The sequence below is a fragment of the Lethenteron reissneri genome, chromosome 11, assembly GCF_015708825.2.
Source record: "Lethenteron reissneri isolate LAM-NWPU_2019-01 chromosome 11, ASM1570882v1, whole genome shotgun sequence".
In the NCBI taxonomy this organism is placed as follows: Eukaryota; Metazoa; Chordata; class Hyperoartia; order Petromyzontiformes; family Petromyzontidae; genus Lethenteron; species Lethenteron reissneri.
Genome location: NC_083789.1, coordinates 8,189,974 through 8,204,666, shown reverse-complemented (window position 1 = coordinate 8,204,666; position 14,693 = coordinate 8,189,974). Strand labels below are relative to the sequence as shown.

General features: G+C 50.7%; 1 protein-coding gene across 1 annotated transcript in view; it reads right to left on the bottom strand.

Moving 5' to 3' along the window:
• Window positions 1–11,509, bottom strand: part of LOC133341194 (uncharacterized) — a 46,870-nt gene extending 35,361 nt beyond the window's left edge. Inside the window, exon 1 of the mRNA XM_061549647.1 lies at window positions 11,401–11,509. Coding sequence (XP_061405631.1) covers window positions 11,401–11,509 — 109 coding nt within the window. The remainder of the gene's footprint in view (window positions 1–11,400) is intronic.
• Between the last annotated feature and the right edge of the window lie 3,184 nt (window positions 11,510–14,693).

The window sequence follows — 14,693 nt, the reverse complement described above, 5'->3', positions numbered from 1 at the left end:
AAAGTCACGTAGAATGGAAATAATAAAATAATAATAATTATTATTATTATTTTCATTCTACGTGACTTGGTTCTTTCGGTAAAGTCACGTAGAATGAAAATAATAAAAGAATAATAATAATTATTAGTATTTCCATTCTACGTGACTTTACCGAAAGAACCAAGAAGATGAATCCCTGCAGTCACGAAAGCTTTAAATCTAAAATTATCAGAGTTGTGTTCTTTGTTTGCATTCCGACCGCAGGTATTGTAGTCAATGCAAACATGCTCCTTGTAAAAAAAAGGTGTCAGTTTTGTTGCCAGATAAAAAGGGTAAAAAAACAATTCTCATATTTTGCTACTGGCAAAGGAGGTTCCAATGGTGTAATTCCATGCTGTTGTTTATTTTGCTCGAGGTCCTCCTGGGCCGATGATAACTCTGCTTGCTTCGACTTGATCGAGGTGTATTGCTGCTCCTGCTGACAAGGCCTCGTTGTAAACTAAGTGTTCGCAGCCAAATTGAGTTATCTCCTCATACAAATATTCAGGAAATTAATCTCAACGACACCGTGCTCAATTTTCTCTGGCCTCTGCAGTAATTGTGTTGTTGCTGTTCCATACCGACTTTAATCTACAATTTATAACTTTTCCCCCCTTCCATTGTTGTCCTTGTAGAACTCCTATTATCAGTGACCCTATTGTTCACGACTCCTATTGTCCGCATTATTGCCACTGCGGATGAGCAGAGGAGCCTAAAATCGCGAATAGCCCCGCGGATTATAGACAGAGAGAGAAACAAACAATTCAACGCGCTCATCAATAAGTGGCATTAAAAGAGAATTGTCTAGAATAGGCAATGTTTCGGGCAATGACCCTTGTGCATGGCACACGGATGACAGTTCTGATATTGCTCGGTTCATCAAAATAAATCTCGCTTCAAGCACGCGCGGCGAGTATTATAGCAAAGTCTACCTGAACAATACGTCTAACATGCATTATTTATTCGATATATTGAATCAATAATGCGATCATTATTCATCATAAGCCATGATCAATCCACTGCTGGATGAAGGCCCCCCTCCCCCCAGCTAGTCGGCATCTCTGCCGATCCGGCGATATAACAATCCAGAGCACCTCGCACACGAGCTGATGATTTTGCTCCACGATATACGCAATCGTGTTGAACTGGTTTTTTGTTTTCGATGTTGTATATGCAGCCCAGTGCAGTCGTTGGTGACGGCTTGGGGAGGGCTTCAATCCAGCAGTGAATAAATCGTGGCTGATGGTGACGACGATGTATGGGTTCACGTGACCCCTGGTGCCACCAAAAGTAGTTTCTTGTATAGAATCGTGGCCACGAATGGTGCCAATTATTCGTGGGTTATGGTTTTCATTACAGGGCAACAAAGCAACATTGAATATATATCGTTTTTTTACGTGGAAAGACAAGATATATGATGGAGACATTATCTGCTTATCCCTTTTTGTGAATGTCATCGTCAGACACGCATGATGGTGCAGTTAACAAGAACTAATGGTTGCGAGGCATGCAGGTGGACTCATTGGAACACAAAGGCGACGCGTGGTTGTGATGATGATTATGATGCTTCTGCTGATGCCCCGGTGTCGGGCTTCCCACCAGACCAGTTTCCCCTGGGAATCCGCGTGGGATGCGTACGTGCCCATCTGCTGGAGAAAGCGCTGCGGATACTGGAAAGCCACTTGCCAGCACATTTTAGTCTCCATGTGCGTCTGTGGGTCTCTTGTGTGAGTCTGTAGGTCCATAATGGGAGTCTGCGGATCTCTGTGTGAGTCTATGGGTCTCTATACGAGTCAATGGATCTCAGAGTTTGATAAATACTGGGACATATAGGAACCACGTTGCCAAGCGAATCAAAAGGTAAAGGTGCTTCCATGAAATTAATTTCACACGCCACTGCTGGTGGAAGGGCTTGCACTCTACAGAGCTCGAGCAGGGCGTGGGGGCAACCAAAATAACAAGAAGATTAATAAAATTCGAATTCGGTGCAAAACTCAATATTTGAAGAGGCGCAATGCGTGTGAATACATGCGACTTGAAGTCACGAAGCAGTCCGTAGAGAGCCGCACGCGGCTCCTCTGCTGCAGGTTGCCGACCCCTGGGCTAGAGGGAGCCCTCTGAAGCTCTATCGAGCTCTCGCTACTGCATTGGTTCTTACTGGTAGGAACCTCCTGGTTACACCAGCCCACAGGGGAGTATTGTGTCCGTCCGTCGTGCATCCAAAAATGGGAGGAGTGGGACTGGGTGGAGAGTGGAGGGTGGGGAGGGGCTGGGTGGGGAGGGTGGGGCTGGGTGGGGGGTAGGGAGGGATGGGGCTGGGTGGGGAGGGGCTGGTCACTCCGTGGTGCCCTTATAAAACTCAACGTTTAACCTCCTCACGCCGGCTTGTGCCCGCCCTCACAGTCGGGCATATTTGCGGAATACACCACGCCGCCGTTGACCCTGGCCATTGACCGAGCAACCCAACGTTCCTACCAGCTCCCTCCGCAGGAATGTGTTCTTAATCTAGTGTGCACGCACCCCATGGGGTTGCGAGACATGCCAGATTTTTTTTAAGGTAAATAATCTAAAACACAAAGCACGGGCACGTAAGTACAATACTTTATTTTAATCAAACCTATGTATTTATTAACGTTATAATGTTTTTTTTTTAACGATTGCGAACCAAAGGGGTGCAAGGCTGCAATGAAGGTTAAGAACCATTGCTCTCGAGTGTTCTTGGCCTACTATACCACGCTGGCGAGACGTCTTGGAAGAGGTGGGCGGAGTACCCACACTTTACCCCACCACACATGCACCTGCCGATTTGACGACCGGTGGTGTAGCCCTGTACATCACGCCGCTCGGTGGACAGAGGCGTGGTGGATTTAAGCAAACAAAACAACTCAATCATGGTTTCGACTGCCTGACCGGGAGTTCGAATCGAACTCCGGATTGCAAGCCCAAAAAAGGTTTGAACAAAGAGCATCAATGAAATCGGATGATTTTTTTAAATCCTTTATATTAAGTTCACTTGCTTGCTTGCTTACGACCGTGCAAATCTTTCGGGCGTTTTTTAACCCACTTGCCGTGATCCAATCGAGCTGACTCGTTGTGCGTGACAATTAATGTTCGTGAAATTTTTGTTTCAAAATGTTACACTGTTTAGGGAAATTTTTTTTTATTTAATTACCAATTGCTTAATGGTGGCAGACAATCATCTGACCCATAGGTGGCAGCCATCTCAAGCCAGAGGACGAGAGGACTGTAGCCGCCCGTTTCATGATGACGCAAATGTTGACTAACCACATGGCATGAAATCCCTGCCCCACGCTGTACAATGGAGACTATTTATAGAGCAGTTAAATTGAAGCCGCCAGGTTCTTGAAAGTGGTAAAACGGGTCAACGCTAGTGCCTTCGGGAATATACGGGGCATGTCAAGAGGTGATCTTACATTTTTAAATCCTTTATATTAAGTTCGCTTGCGTGCTTGCTTGTGTAGTAAGTATATATGGAGGCTTGACGACAGGATCGGAGGCACACTTATTTATTACACCAACACAGTTATTACAGGTCACTTGGCTACAGGGATTCTCGACAGCTAACCCCTCTAACCTATACCAATTCCTCCACTACGGGACTAGGGGAGGCTATCTGTCCCAGCTTGGTTAAGCTGGGATCCCGGCTCCCTGAGTCACCAGACCAGCTTCGTCTGGGCTCTCGGGGCCACGCCACCGGCTTGCCCTGGTCGGCCCTTATAAGGACAGCGAGCCAGGGGAGCTCTGGGGCCTACACTAGCTGGTCTTCCGTCTTCTCTGGTTAAAGCTGAGTCCCGACTCCCGAGCCTTTCGGCTCATCACCTTTTATAGGACTTGCCCCCAAGGGGGGGGCCCGTGGGGGATACACATGCGGACGTCGGTGCGAGCGCCACCCTTGTGTACGGCCGTAACCCCGCCCCTTGTGTTTGTTGGCCATCCGTGGCCATGCATAATCACACCTCAACATTCGTAGCCATGCGCAATTACACCTCTACATCACCCCCCCCTGTACAGCTCGCAGCCGTCCCTGGCTGCAAAAAAAAAATCAGAATAAAGGTGCATCCCTCACAAAAACCCCGTGTGTGTGCCTCGCGTAATTTTTAACAAGAACAAGAGAACCTTAACAAGAACAACAACAGGAAGAGAGAGAGAGAGAGAAAAAAAATAACCCGACGCACCCCCCCCGAATAAATACCCCAAAACCAACATATATACACACACTCCGGACGCCACCCCTCCCATTGTCCGCAAGGCCCCCCAACGGCCGACCTCACAATAGTCTGCGCGTTTTTGCGCGCGTTCTCGCGGCGGGCCCGTCACAAGGGCCCGGCCTGGCACGCTCAGTGACGGTTGTTGACGGTCCGGGTGCAAGAGAGTCAGGCGTCGCTGCCGAGTGACCCCCGACCCCTCCGGGAGGGGTTGGTGGGTGTGGACCCGTCACTCCTGTTGCACCTGGGGACGGAACAGTTGATGTCGGGTTAGGCGAGTGCAGCGACGTCGGGGAGTCGGCGGAACCCTCACACGTTTGGCCATGGGTGTGTGTGTGTGAACCACGGGGCGGCGCGATGAATGGTTTCAACCTTGAGGGGTGCACATACCACCGGCGCCTCCCCCATTTGACGCGAACACATTGCGGCCGCAAGACCTGTACGACCTCCACTGGCCCCCGCCACGGCCGTACCAATTTTAACGAGGTTGCCAGCGGCACCTGGGGACAGTGCAACCACGCCCTGTCCCCTGGTTTCCATTTGACCACCTGCACCCGCCCCAACCGAAGCCTCTCGTTCGCCTTCTGGCGGAGTTCGGAATTTTGCACGGCCGCTTCCCGCGCCTCAGACAATTGAGCGATGTTAAATTTAACGTGTTCGGACAAATTAGACTTCGCCTGGGGCGCCGAGAGCTTCAGCTGGGTCGCCACAGGGGGGTTAACTTCGCGCCCATACATTAAAAAGAAAGGGGAAAATCCGGTGGCCGCATGGGGAGCCATTCTGTAGGCCTGCAACACACCGGCTATGCGGAGGTCCCAATCCGTCTGGGATACCGACACCTGCTGGGACAGCATGGACGTGATGGTCCGATGCAGCCGTTCCACCATCCCGTCAGTTTGTGGGTGATACGGAGAGGTCCGAACCTTCTCCGTACCCAAGAGGTCGCACACCTCACGTAGGAGTTTACCAGAAAAATTCCTACCCTGGTCAGTAAGCAGCCGTTCCGGGGCACCCTTGTCGAGGACATAGTCCTGGACAAAGGCCTCCGCGATGGCTGCTGCCGACTGGTTCGCCAGGGGCCAGGCCATAGGCCATCTCGTGAAGTATTCAACCCCCGTTAGTAAATACCTATTGCCCCTGGGTGTAGCGGGAAATGGGCCAAGTATGTCCAGAGCGACGAGCTCGTTAACCCGGGAAACTTTTATGGACTGCAGCGGAGGGTTGGACCCCCTAGCAGGTGGCTTCCTCTGCGCGCATTGCGTGCATGACCCCAGGAGATCCCCCACGTCCTTTTCCATGCCCGGCCAGAAAAAATCTAGCTGGAGCGTGGCAAAGGTCTTGTGAACCCCCAAGTGCAGAAGCCGCTCATGAACAGCCCATACCACCTTACCCCTTAAAGCAGCAGGCACCACGAGCCGCTGGCGCCGGGTTTTACCATCCCAGTGCATTAAAAGTCCCTGGAACAACCCCCACGAGTCAACGTTTTTCACCCCCTGGCCAACCCCCCCGGCGCGACGGCGCAGAGCGAGGAGGGAGGTGTCCTCCATTTGGAGGCGACCCCATTCCGCGACCGACAACCCCAGCAACGAATCCCTCCCTTCTTGCTCGATAGGACCCGAAACCGAAGGCGCATCGGCAGCGGCCACGAGGACCGAATCGGTGGTGACGTTCGGAGACCTACAACGCCCCGAACCCAAGAGGCACGCGCACTCCGAAGTGGGTGGCAATCGCGACAGGGCGTCAGCGTTCGTGTGGCGGAGACCCTTACGATATGTGGTGACAAAGTCATAGTCTTGGAGAATCTCCAACCATCGAGACAACTGGCCCGATGGTTGTTGAACCCGCAGGGCGTATTGTAGGGCCGCATGATCCGTACGGACGGTGAACCGCCGACCGTACAGATACGGGCGGTACTGCTGAATGAAATAAACAATCGCCAATAATTCCCGACGGGTAACGCAGTACCGCTGTTCGGCTGGAGACAGTACCCGACTACCGTAAGCCACGACATGCTCTACGCCCCCAATGAGCTGGGACAGCACGCCCCCGATGCCCGTGTTACTTGCGTCTGTATCGAGCAAGAAGGGTTGTGAAAAATCCGGGTAATTCAACGGCGGAGCCCCCACCAAAGCATTCCGGAGGGCGCGAAAAGAAGCCTCCTCCTCCGGCCCCCAATGAAACCTGACTCCCTTGGACGTCAAGGCATGCAATGGTTTCGCAATCGTAGCGAAGTCAGCCACAAATCGCCGATAATACGACGCGAACCCAATGAAACTCCTGACCTCTCCCACCGAGGTGGGAGTCGGCCAGGAGCTGACGCATTCCGTTTTGGCGGGATCAGTGGATATCCCCGAGCGCCCAACAATGTGACCCAAATATCGCACCGATTCGCGGAGTAAATGGCACTTCTGTGGTTTAAATTTCAAATTGGCAGCCCGCATTTTGAGAAAAACAGCACGCAACCTCTGGAGGTGTTCCTCGAAGGATTTGCTAAAGACGATGACATCGTCTAAGTAAATCAAACACGAATCCCATTGCAAACCTGCCAAGACCTATTCCATTAACCGCTGAAAAGTTGCCGGCGCAGAATGTAAACCCATCGGCAAGCGGTTAAATTGGAAGAGACCTTGCGGTGTACGAAAAGCAGTCTTAGGTTTTGATTCGTCATCCAGAGGAAGCTGCCAGAATCCTGATAGCAAATCGAGGGTGGAAAAGAATCGCGCACCGGCCAAGGCGTCGAGCGACTCATCCATCCGAGGAAGCGGGTACGCATCTGCCACAGAGATTTTGTTGAGACGCCGAAAGTCAACACAAAATCTCAGTGAGCCGTCATGTTTTTTCACCAAAACGATCGGCGCGCCCCACGGGCTGTTGGAAGGGGAAATGATATCGGCGGCTAGCATGTCATCAACAGCCGATTTGACATGATCCTTTTCGGCGGGACTCAACCGAAAGGGATTTTGGCGGATTGGCGCGCTGTCACCCGTGTCAATATGGTGTCGCAGCAATTTAGTACAACCAATATCAAATTTGTGTTGACTAAAAACGTCAGCAAATTCGCTCAGGAGAACTCGCAGCTGCGCGCGCTGCGAGTCGGACAGGTCCACTGAACCCGCGCAAAGCGCATCCAGCCATCCGTCATCACAGTCCGAATGCGGTCGCGACGGAGGATCGGTGGATACCTGGCCCACGAGTGGTTCCTCATAGGGTACCGGCGTTGCGTGTGCAAGCACGGTCCCTTGAGGAACCACGGCCGTTCGCGATCCCACATTAAGGACTGCAATGAAGGGGTCCCCATCCCCTCTCACCATGGTCTGAGCCGCGAGCAAATCGGGTCCATTTACCCCGGCCCGAGATGGTCCCAACAAGACCCCCCGATCCGCAACCCCTTCATTAAATGGCCGACGCAACCTAAGAGGGACGAGCATCTGAGCCCCCGGAGGTACGCGCACAGTTTTTGTCACGAGCGCCTGCACGGTGGCAAACGCCCGGCGCTCCGTGGTGGGGGAAGACAAAAATGTAACGCGTCGGCCCGATGGGAGCTCAATGCACCCCTGGTCAATCAGGATGCGGATGGGCATTTTGGCCAAGAAATCCGTCCCCAACAGGCACGGAACCGCGAGTGAGGAGGAAACCAAAACAGGCCCGGATAATTTAATGTCTCCAATGCAGATAGTGGCGCGGATTTGCCCAATAATGCCCAGCGAGCCCCCGTTAGCAGCATAGCATGGCACGTCAACAGGGAGCAAGGGACGACTTTGAACGGGAAGGATGTTATAAATCAAATCAGATATAATGGTCGCCGATGCCCCTGTGTCAATTAAAATCCGCACCTCTACCCCATCAATATGACCGACCACAACCGATGATCCCGCCGACGCAGCAACGACACGATGGGCGAGCTCCGACCACTGACCCGGTTGGAGCGCTCGCCGCATTATAGAACAATCGCGCGCGACGGACGGGGAATTTGGAGCCCTGTTTGGTTGAGCGCGTGAGTGTGTGTCGGATGTGTGGGTGGGCCAAACGTGTGAGGTGCCGCGACTCGCCGTATTTCTCTGCTGGAGCTTGGGAGGAGACGGCGTGGCGTCCTGACGAGGTGTCGCCCCGCGCTGACGGGGAGCCCGGCATCCTGACGCAACGTGGCCTTGCAGGCCACAGTTGTAGCAGCGTGTGAGCGCCCCCGATGTCCTGGGCTGCTCCTGGCGGCTCAGTCCATTCCGAGCCTGTGGTGCCGCCGCTCTCCATTCCCCTCGCCGCTCCACCCCGCAGACCTCCTCCGATGGGAGGGCGGTAGCCGCCATGGCATGGCTGGCCGCCCCCTTCGCCGCCTTTCGACGCAGGGACCGCAAGCCCCCGTGGATGTGGCGCGCGACCAGCAGGGACGACATCTCCGCGTCGTCCTGAGCCAGGACGTTGACGTCCAGCTCGTCAGCGAGTAGCAGCAGCTTCTCGGCCACCATGGCATCCACTCCTTCCTCGTCCATCCTTGGGAAAGCAGCCTTCGCCAGAGCCAGGAGGGCCGTCCGGAAGGCCAGGGGTGACTCGTTGGCGCCCCGACTCCGATCGTGGAACAGCTGCCTGCAGTCCGAAGGCGGCCCATAGACGGCTGACAGCAGCTGCAACGCCAGGTGTAGAGTGGCGCGCTTTTCCCTCGGCGCCGAGGTGAGGGTAGCCAGGGCGTCGTTGTCCAGCATCGCTGGCAGCGCGCGTAGGGCCTCGGCGTCCGACCAGTTCGCCATCTCTTGATGAGCGATGAACCGCCTCTTGAAGCCGCCCCAATCTCCGTCAGCGCCGACAAATTCTTTAAGAGGCGGCAGACACTGTTGTAAGGCGGCGTCCGTGGCCGCAGAACGCTCTCCGTCGCTCCCCGCCGATGATACAGTGTGGGCGAGCCGTGCACATGGCATCGCCGGTCGCTCCGATGTTGACGCGCCGGCCGGCGTTGATGATGTCACGGCTTGTGCTTGGCGCTCAGCAGACACGTGACGCGGGCCGGCCCCGCCCTCCGCTCGTACTGTAGATATGGCGGGAAATTTGACCGCGAGCCGCGTCGGGGTGGCGGGAAACGTCGCCCCGCGCCGGCTGCCGTCGTCGACCCGCGCTGCTCCTCCAGCCCCCAGCCGCGTGATCTCCTCCAACGCGGCGGCCGCGGCGTAGAGCAGGTCCGCCAGGCGGGAGTGGGCCAGCCGGAGTCCTTCGGCCGACGCATCCCCCTCCTCCTGTCGTAGCGGCGCGGGCGTACTCGGCCCCGGCTGCTCCGAATCGACCCCGGCCATCTCTGGTGGTGATTCGGCCGCGGCGTCTTCCATCTCCGACTCCCTGGTACGTGTCGTCCCTCGTGTGTCCATCGTTGGACGTTTACTTCTGACACCAGATGTAGTAAGTATATATGGAGGCTTGACGACAGGATCGGAGGCATACTTATTTATTACACCAACACAGTTATTACAGGTCACTTGGCTACAGGGATTCTCGACAGCTAACCCCTCTAACCTATACCAATTCCTCCACTACGGGACTAGGGGAGGCTATCTGTCCCAGCTTGGTTAAGCTGGGATCCCGGCTCCCTGAGTCACCAGACCAGCTTCGTCTGGGCTCTCGGGGCCACGCCACCGGCTTGCCCTGGTCGGCCCTTATAAGGACAGCGAGCCAGGGGAGCTCTGGGGCCTACACTAGCTGGTCTTCCGTCTTCTCTGGTTAAAGCTGAGTCCCGACTCCCGAGCCTTTCGGCTCATCACCTTTTATAGGACTTGCCCCCAAGGGGGGGGCCCGTGGGGGATACACATGCGGACGTCGGTGCGAGCGCCACCCTTGTGTACGGCCGTAACCCCGCCCCTTGTGTTTGTTGGCCATCCGTGGCCATGCATAATCACACCTCAACATTCGTAGCCATGCGCAATTACACCTCTACATCTGCTTGCTTACGACCGTGCAAACCTTTCGATCGTTTTTTAACCCACTTCCCGTGATCCAATCGAGCTGACATTTTGCACACATACTCGTTGTGCGAGACAATTAATGTTCGTGAAAAAAATTTTCCAAAATTTTACACTGTTTAGGGAAAACAAATTAAATATTTAATTACCAATTGTGTAATACTGCAGACAATCATCTGACCCATAGGTGGCAGCCATCTCAAGCCAGAGGACGAGAGGACTCTAGCCGCCACGCATATAAAAGATTTAGAGTGAAAAACTTTGTTTTTATGGGTTATACTTATTAAATCCTTTATATTAAGTTCGCTTGCTTGCGTGCTTGCTTGCTTGCTTACGACCGTGCAAACCTTTCGGTCGTTTTTTAACCCACTTCCCGTGATCCAATCGAGCTGACATTTTGCACACTGACTCGTTGTGTGTGACAATTTATTTTCGTGAAAATTTTTTTCAAAAATTTTCCACTTTTTAGGAAAAAATTTTTTTCATATTTAATTTAAAATACCAATGTGATAAAAATGAAACTCTTACTCAAGAAAAGCAGAAATGAATAATAAAATAAAACCGATGCCACGCATATAAAGGATTTATAGTGAAAAACTTTGTTTATACGGGTTAATTTTTTACAACACCTGCTGGTGAGATCTTACGTGCACTGTCATGCGCTCATACCAAAGCCTGTAGCTTTCACAAACGGGGATGTGTGGGCCTAACACGGGGTCAAAGATGTAACTGTGCAAACGGGCAGGGCCGGGAGATCGATACATAATTCTGGGTGATATTGATATTGCAAAACGTAAGTGTTATTGATATATCTCATTATTGTGACATTAGCTTTGGGATGCTTTAGAGTTAAAGCATTCAGGCACGTATACTGCGGGACTTCGATTTGACCTTGTCAAACACGCATGACGTGATACGCTCCAAATTGAATGCCCCCCCCCCCCCCCATACCTTCGCAACACGATCTGTCTTGGTGTAACGATAGAGTTGCGGGTGTTATTTAACATTTGGGGATCGGCCTTTTCGTCTTCTTCGGGGTTGTCCATCGTATCCGATGATGACCTTTCTCCTCTGACTCTATTTGTGGGATTGTGTGTGAATGTCAAGTCAAATCCTCGACCCACATCGTCTGCTACAGACAAAGCAGGTGAAGTTGCTGATTGTAGGCGCGGTTCTGGCTTCATGTCTCTTAAGACGCTGCCTTTTTCGTAGCTAACTTCGGTCCTCTTCCAGTTTCGACGTTCTCTGCTGGCAGAGCTGGTGCCAGACGGAGCTTTCTGCGGCAGTGTCCTCCAGCTGGGTAGGGTTCAGGCTGCACTTTTTCATGGCCGTCTTCAGTTGGTCCTTGTAGCGCCCTTTTGCTCGCCCCCTGTAGAGCGATGGCCTACAGATCGACAAAAGCCATGAAGAGGTTCTGGTGCTGCTCCCGACCCTTCTCCTGGAGCTGTCGTGCTGTGAAAATCATGTCTACAGTGCTCCTGCTTCACCTGAAACCACACTGCGACTCAGGAAACAGCTCCTCTGTGACGTACTCTTAGTTCTTTCGGTAAAGGCACGTAGGTAAAATATGACTTTACCGAAAGAACTACGAGTATGTGATGTTATTGTTTTATTTTTATTAATTTTAATTTCATTTTTTACCTACGTGACTTTACCGAAAGAGCTAAGAGTATGAATCCTTGCAGTCACGAAAGCTTCAAATCTAGAATCCTCTGTGACGCTCTGCACCAGTCTGTGGAGCATTGCTTTGGCAAGGACCTTGCCAGCAATAGCCAGTAGTGAAATGTCACAGCCGTTACCGCAAATTGACTCATCACCCTTGCCTTTATAGATGGTGGTGATGTTTGCGTCCCGCCATTGCTGGGGGACGATTTCATGCTCCCAAACTTGAGTGATGAGGAGATGTAGTGCCTCAGATACAAAGGTAACCTCCTTCTTTGGAGATCTCCGCAGGGATGCTATCAGGACCTGGGGTCTTGTTGTTTTTCAAAAACTTTACTGCTGACTGAACCTCTGCGAAGGTTGGTTAGAGATCCAGGTCTTGAATAGTGGGGCAGTCAGGTAATTCGTCCAGAACAGAGTGGTCTGCAAGTTCAGCGATCATCTGTGGCCAAGCTCAGTGGACCTTACCGAGTAAGATTTTTTTTTAAACATCATCATTTAAACAATATTCTTAGTTCTTCTTCTTGGTTCTTTCGGTAAAGTCACGTAGAATGGAAATAACAAAATAATAAATTATAAACCATAATAAAATAATTCTCATTATTTTATGTTTTATTTTTATTATTTTATTATTTCCATTTTTACCGAAAGAACCAAGAAGATGAATCCCTGCAGTCACGAAAGCTTTAAATCGAAATTCTTAGTTCTTTCGGTAAAGTCACGTAGAAGGGAAATAATAAAATAATACAACTATTACATTTTATTGTGAATTTACCAAAAGAACCAAGAATATGAATCCCTGCAGTCACGAAAGCTTTACATCGAAATTGAAACAATAGTGTAAGTTACTCACTTGCCACCGTCTCTCTTTCCACCCAGCAGTGTCAGCATCAGAATGTCCACTTCTACCGGAGGAATCCGATGAGCTGTAAAGCTTTTTTTTTACAGCTCTCCCATAGACGAGTATACCACAGTCGATCGGCAGGTCACACAGCGTGTGGTGGAAATAAGGTGTGTGCGCACCCATCTCTTTCAACACGTCTGGTTAACGTGAAAGAGTCGACCGGATACCCTCGAGTTTGCTTTCATGGAGGTCCTTCCGCCAGCAGCAGCGTAAGCAATTGCAGGGCCGCACCTTTACCTTAAACCCCAATTGCTCGCGCGGTTGACCGACACTGGAAAATAAACCCCCGCTGTGAACTTACCCAAATTCAGCTTTCGTCTCAGAAACGAAGAGATGCCGCGACTCTAATGCGCTCGTCCCCCTCCAACCCAGCTTAAATATACGCTCCAAGCCTGGGGTGTTTCATTCAGACGCTGTCTTCCCGACAGACCTGTTCGTCACCTGAGGACGGCTGCTTGCGTTGTGGCCGAAACGTCGTGAGAATTATTTTATTTTTATAATTTTATTATTTACCTTCTACGTGACTTTACCGAAAGAACCAAGAAGGTGTGTATGTTTTATGTATTTCGCGTAACCAAACGTGCTAATCGGAGGTGGTTCTCAAGAAATGAGTTTTCAATCTAGATCTAGTGGCTTCCAAAAATCAGAAGAGCGGTCCAGACGGCCGCAGAAGCGCAAATGAAAGCGCGCGATATAGTGTACTTCAATACCACCGCTCGAGATTATTTAGCTCCATCATACACTCCGAAATGTAATATTGGTTATTCAAAAACAAAATCAGATCCGTGCATACTACCTACTGACACGTAAGTCATGAACCAAAAATTGGAACGAAAATTGAAAAGTGTGCGAAGAAGCATGCTTGTAATTACATTGAGAGGCACAAAGAAGAACACATGCGGTGTGAATGAAATAATTCAAACTGTTAAGAAATGGAAGTTGGCTCAGGCCAGACACATGGCGAGAAGGGAAGATGGGCAATAAGTGAAGAATAACTGAGCAGCAGCCAAGGAATGTAATATCACGGAGCAATGAAATTATCTCGTGTGCACGTTTGTGGTAGGTTACATGATAGAAGTGATAGAGACAGCTTGGGGACGTCTTCATCTAACAGTAGATAGACCAGTTTGTTTTTTATTAGTGGGCGTCCCAATAATGGCTTGGTGACTTTTTAACAAGCAAATGTGTTTTTTTGTTTGAGAAAACTCTGGAAACCCAGAGATACATGCAATTAGGCTATAGGTTGTAAACAGAAAAGAACATCCCCATGGAGAAACTCAATTATATACCCAAGAGCTTTGGTGCATTAAATATTTCATAGCCAGCAAGATAATTGTAGACAAAACGCAGAAGCGGCTGTCACCGTTAGCCGTCTTGCTGATTGTTCAAACCTCCCGTGCCAATTACTTCTCACTGGGATAACATTAGGTCATTACCCTTCATCATTTACATAAACCAAAGGTGGACTTGTCGGTCATTGTTGGCCGTCACCCGAGTACCAACACTGCATACTGTGACCTCTCAAATGAGCAATCACATTACACATCGCTCACCCCTGACTCCAGAACAGTTGTATAAACCGAGTGAAAGATTGATTTAATAATTTAAATGTAATTTCAAACACGTATTAAGAGTCCTCTGCAGTGATCGCATTTGCAAAGGTGCTTCCCCTGAAGTCCCGGATAACTGAAGTGTCAAAACCAGAACTAAATGTATTTTTTTTTCACACGCGCATACCATATCACCACCTCTATATTCCGTAAACAAACGTGGTGCAAAATTGTAAATCAGCTGGGCTTGCTTGTTTGGTTTTGTGATATTGGGGGAGAAAACATGAAAAAAGATGTTTTATTGTAGCTGTCATTTCTCTTATCGCTTTCATAAAAGGGCCAGCAATGGAAGAAGAAAATAATCCGCATCCAAGACGAATAATACTCACTGCAC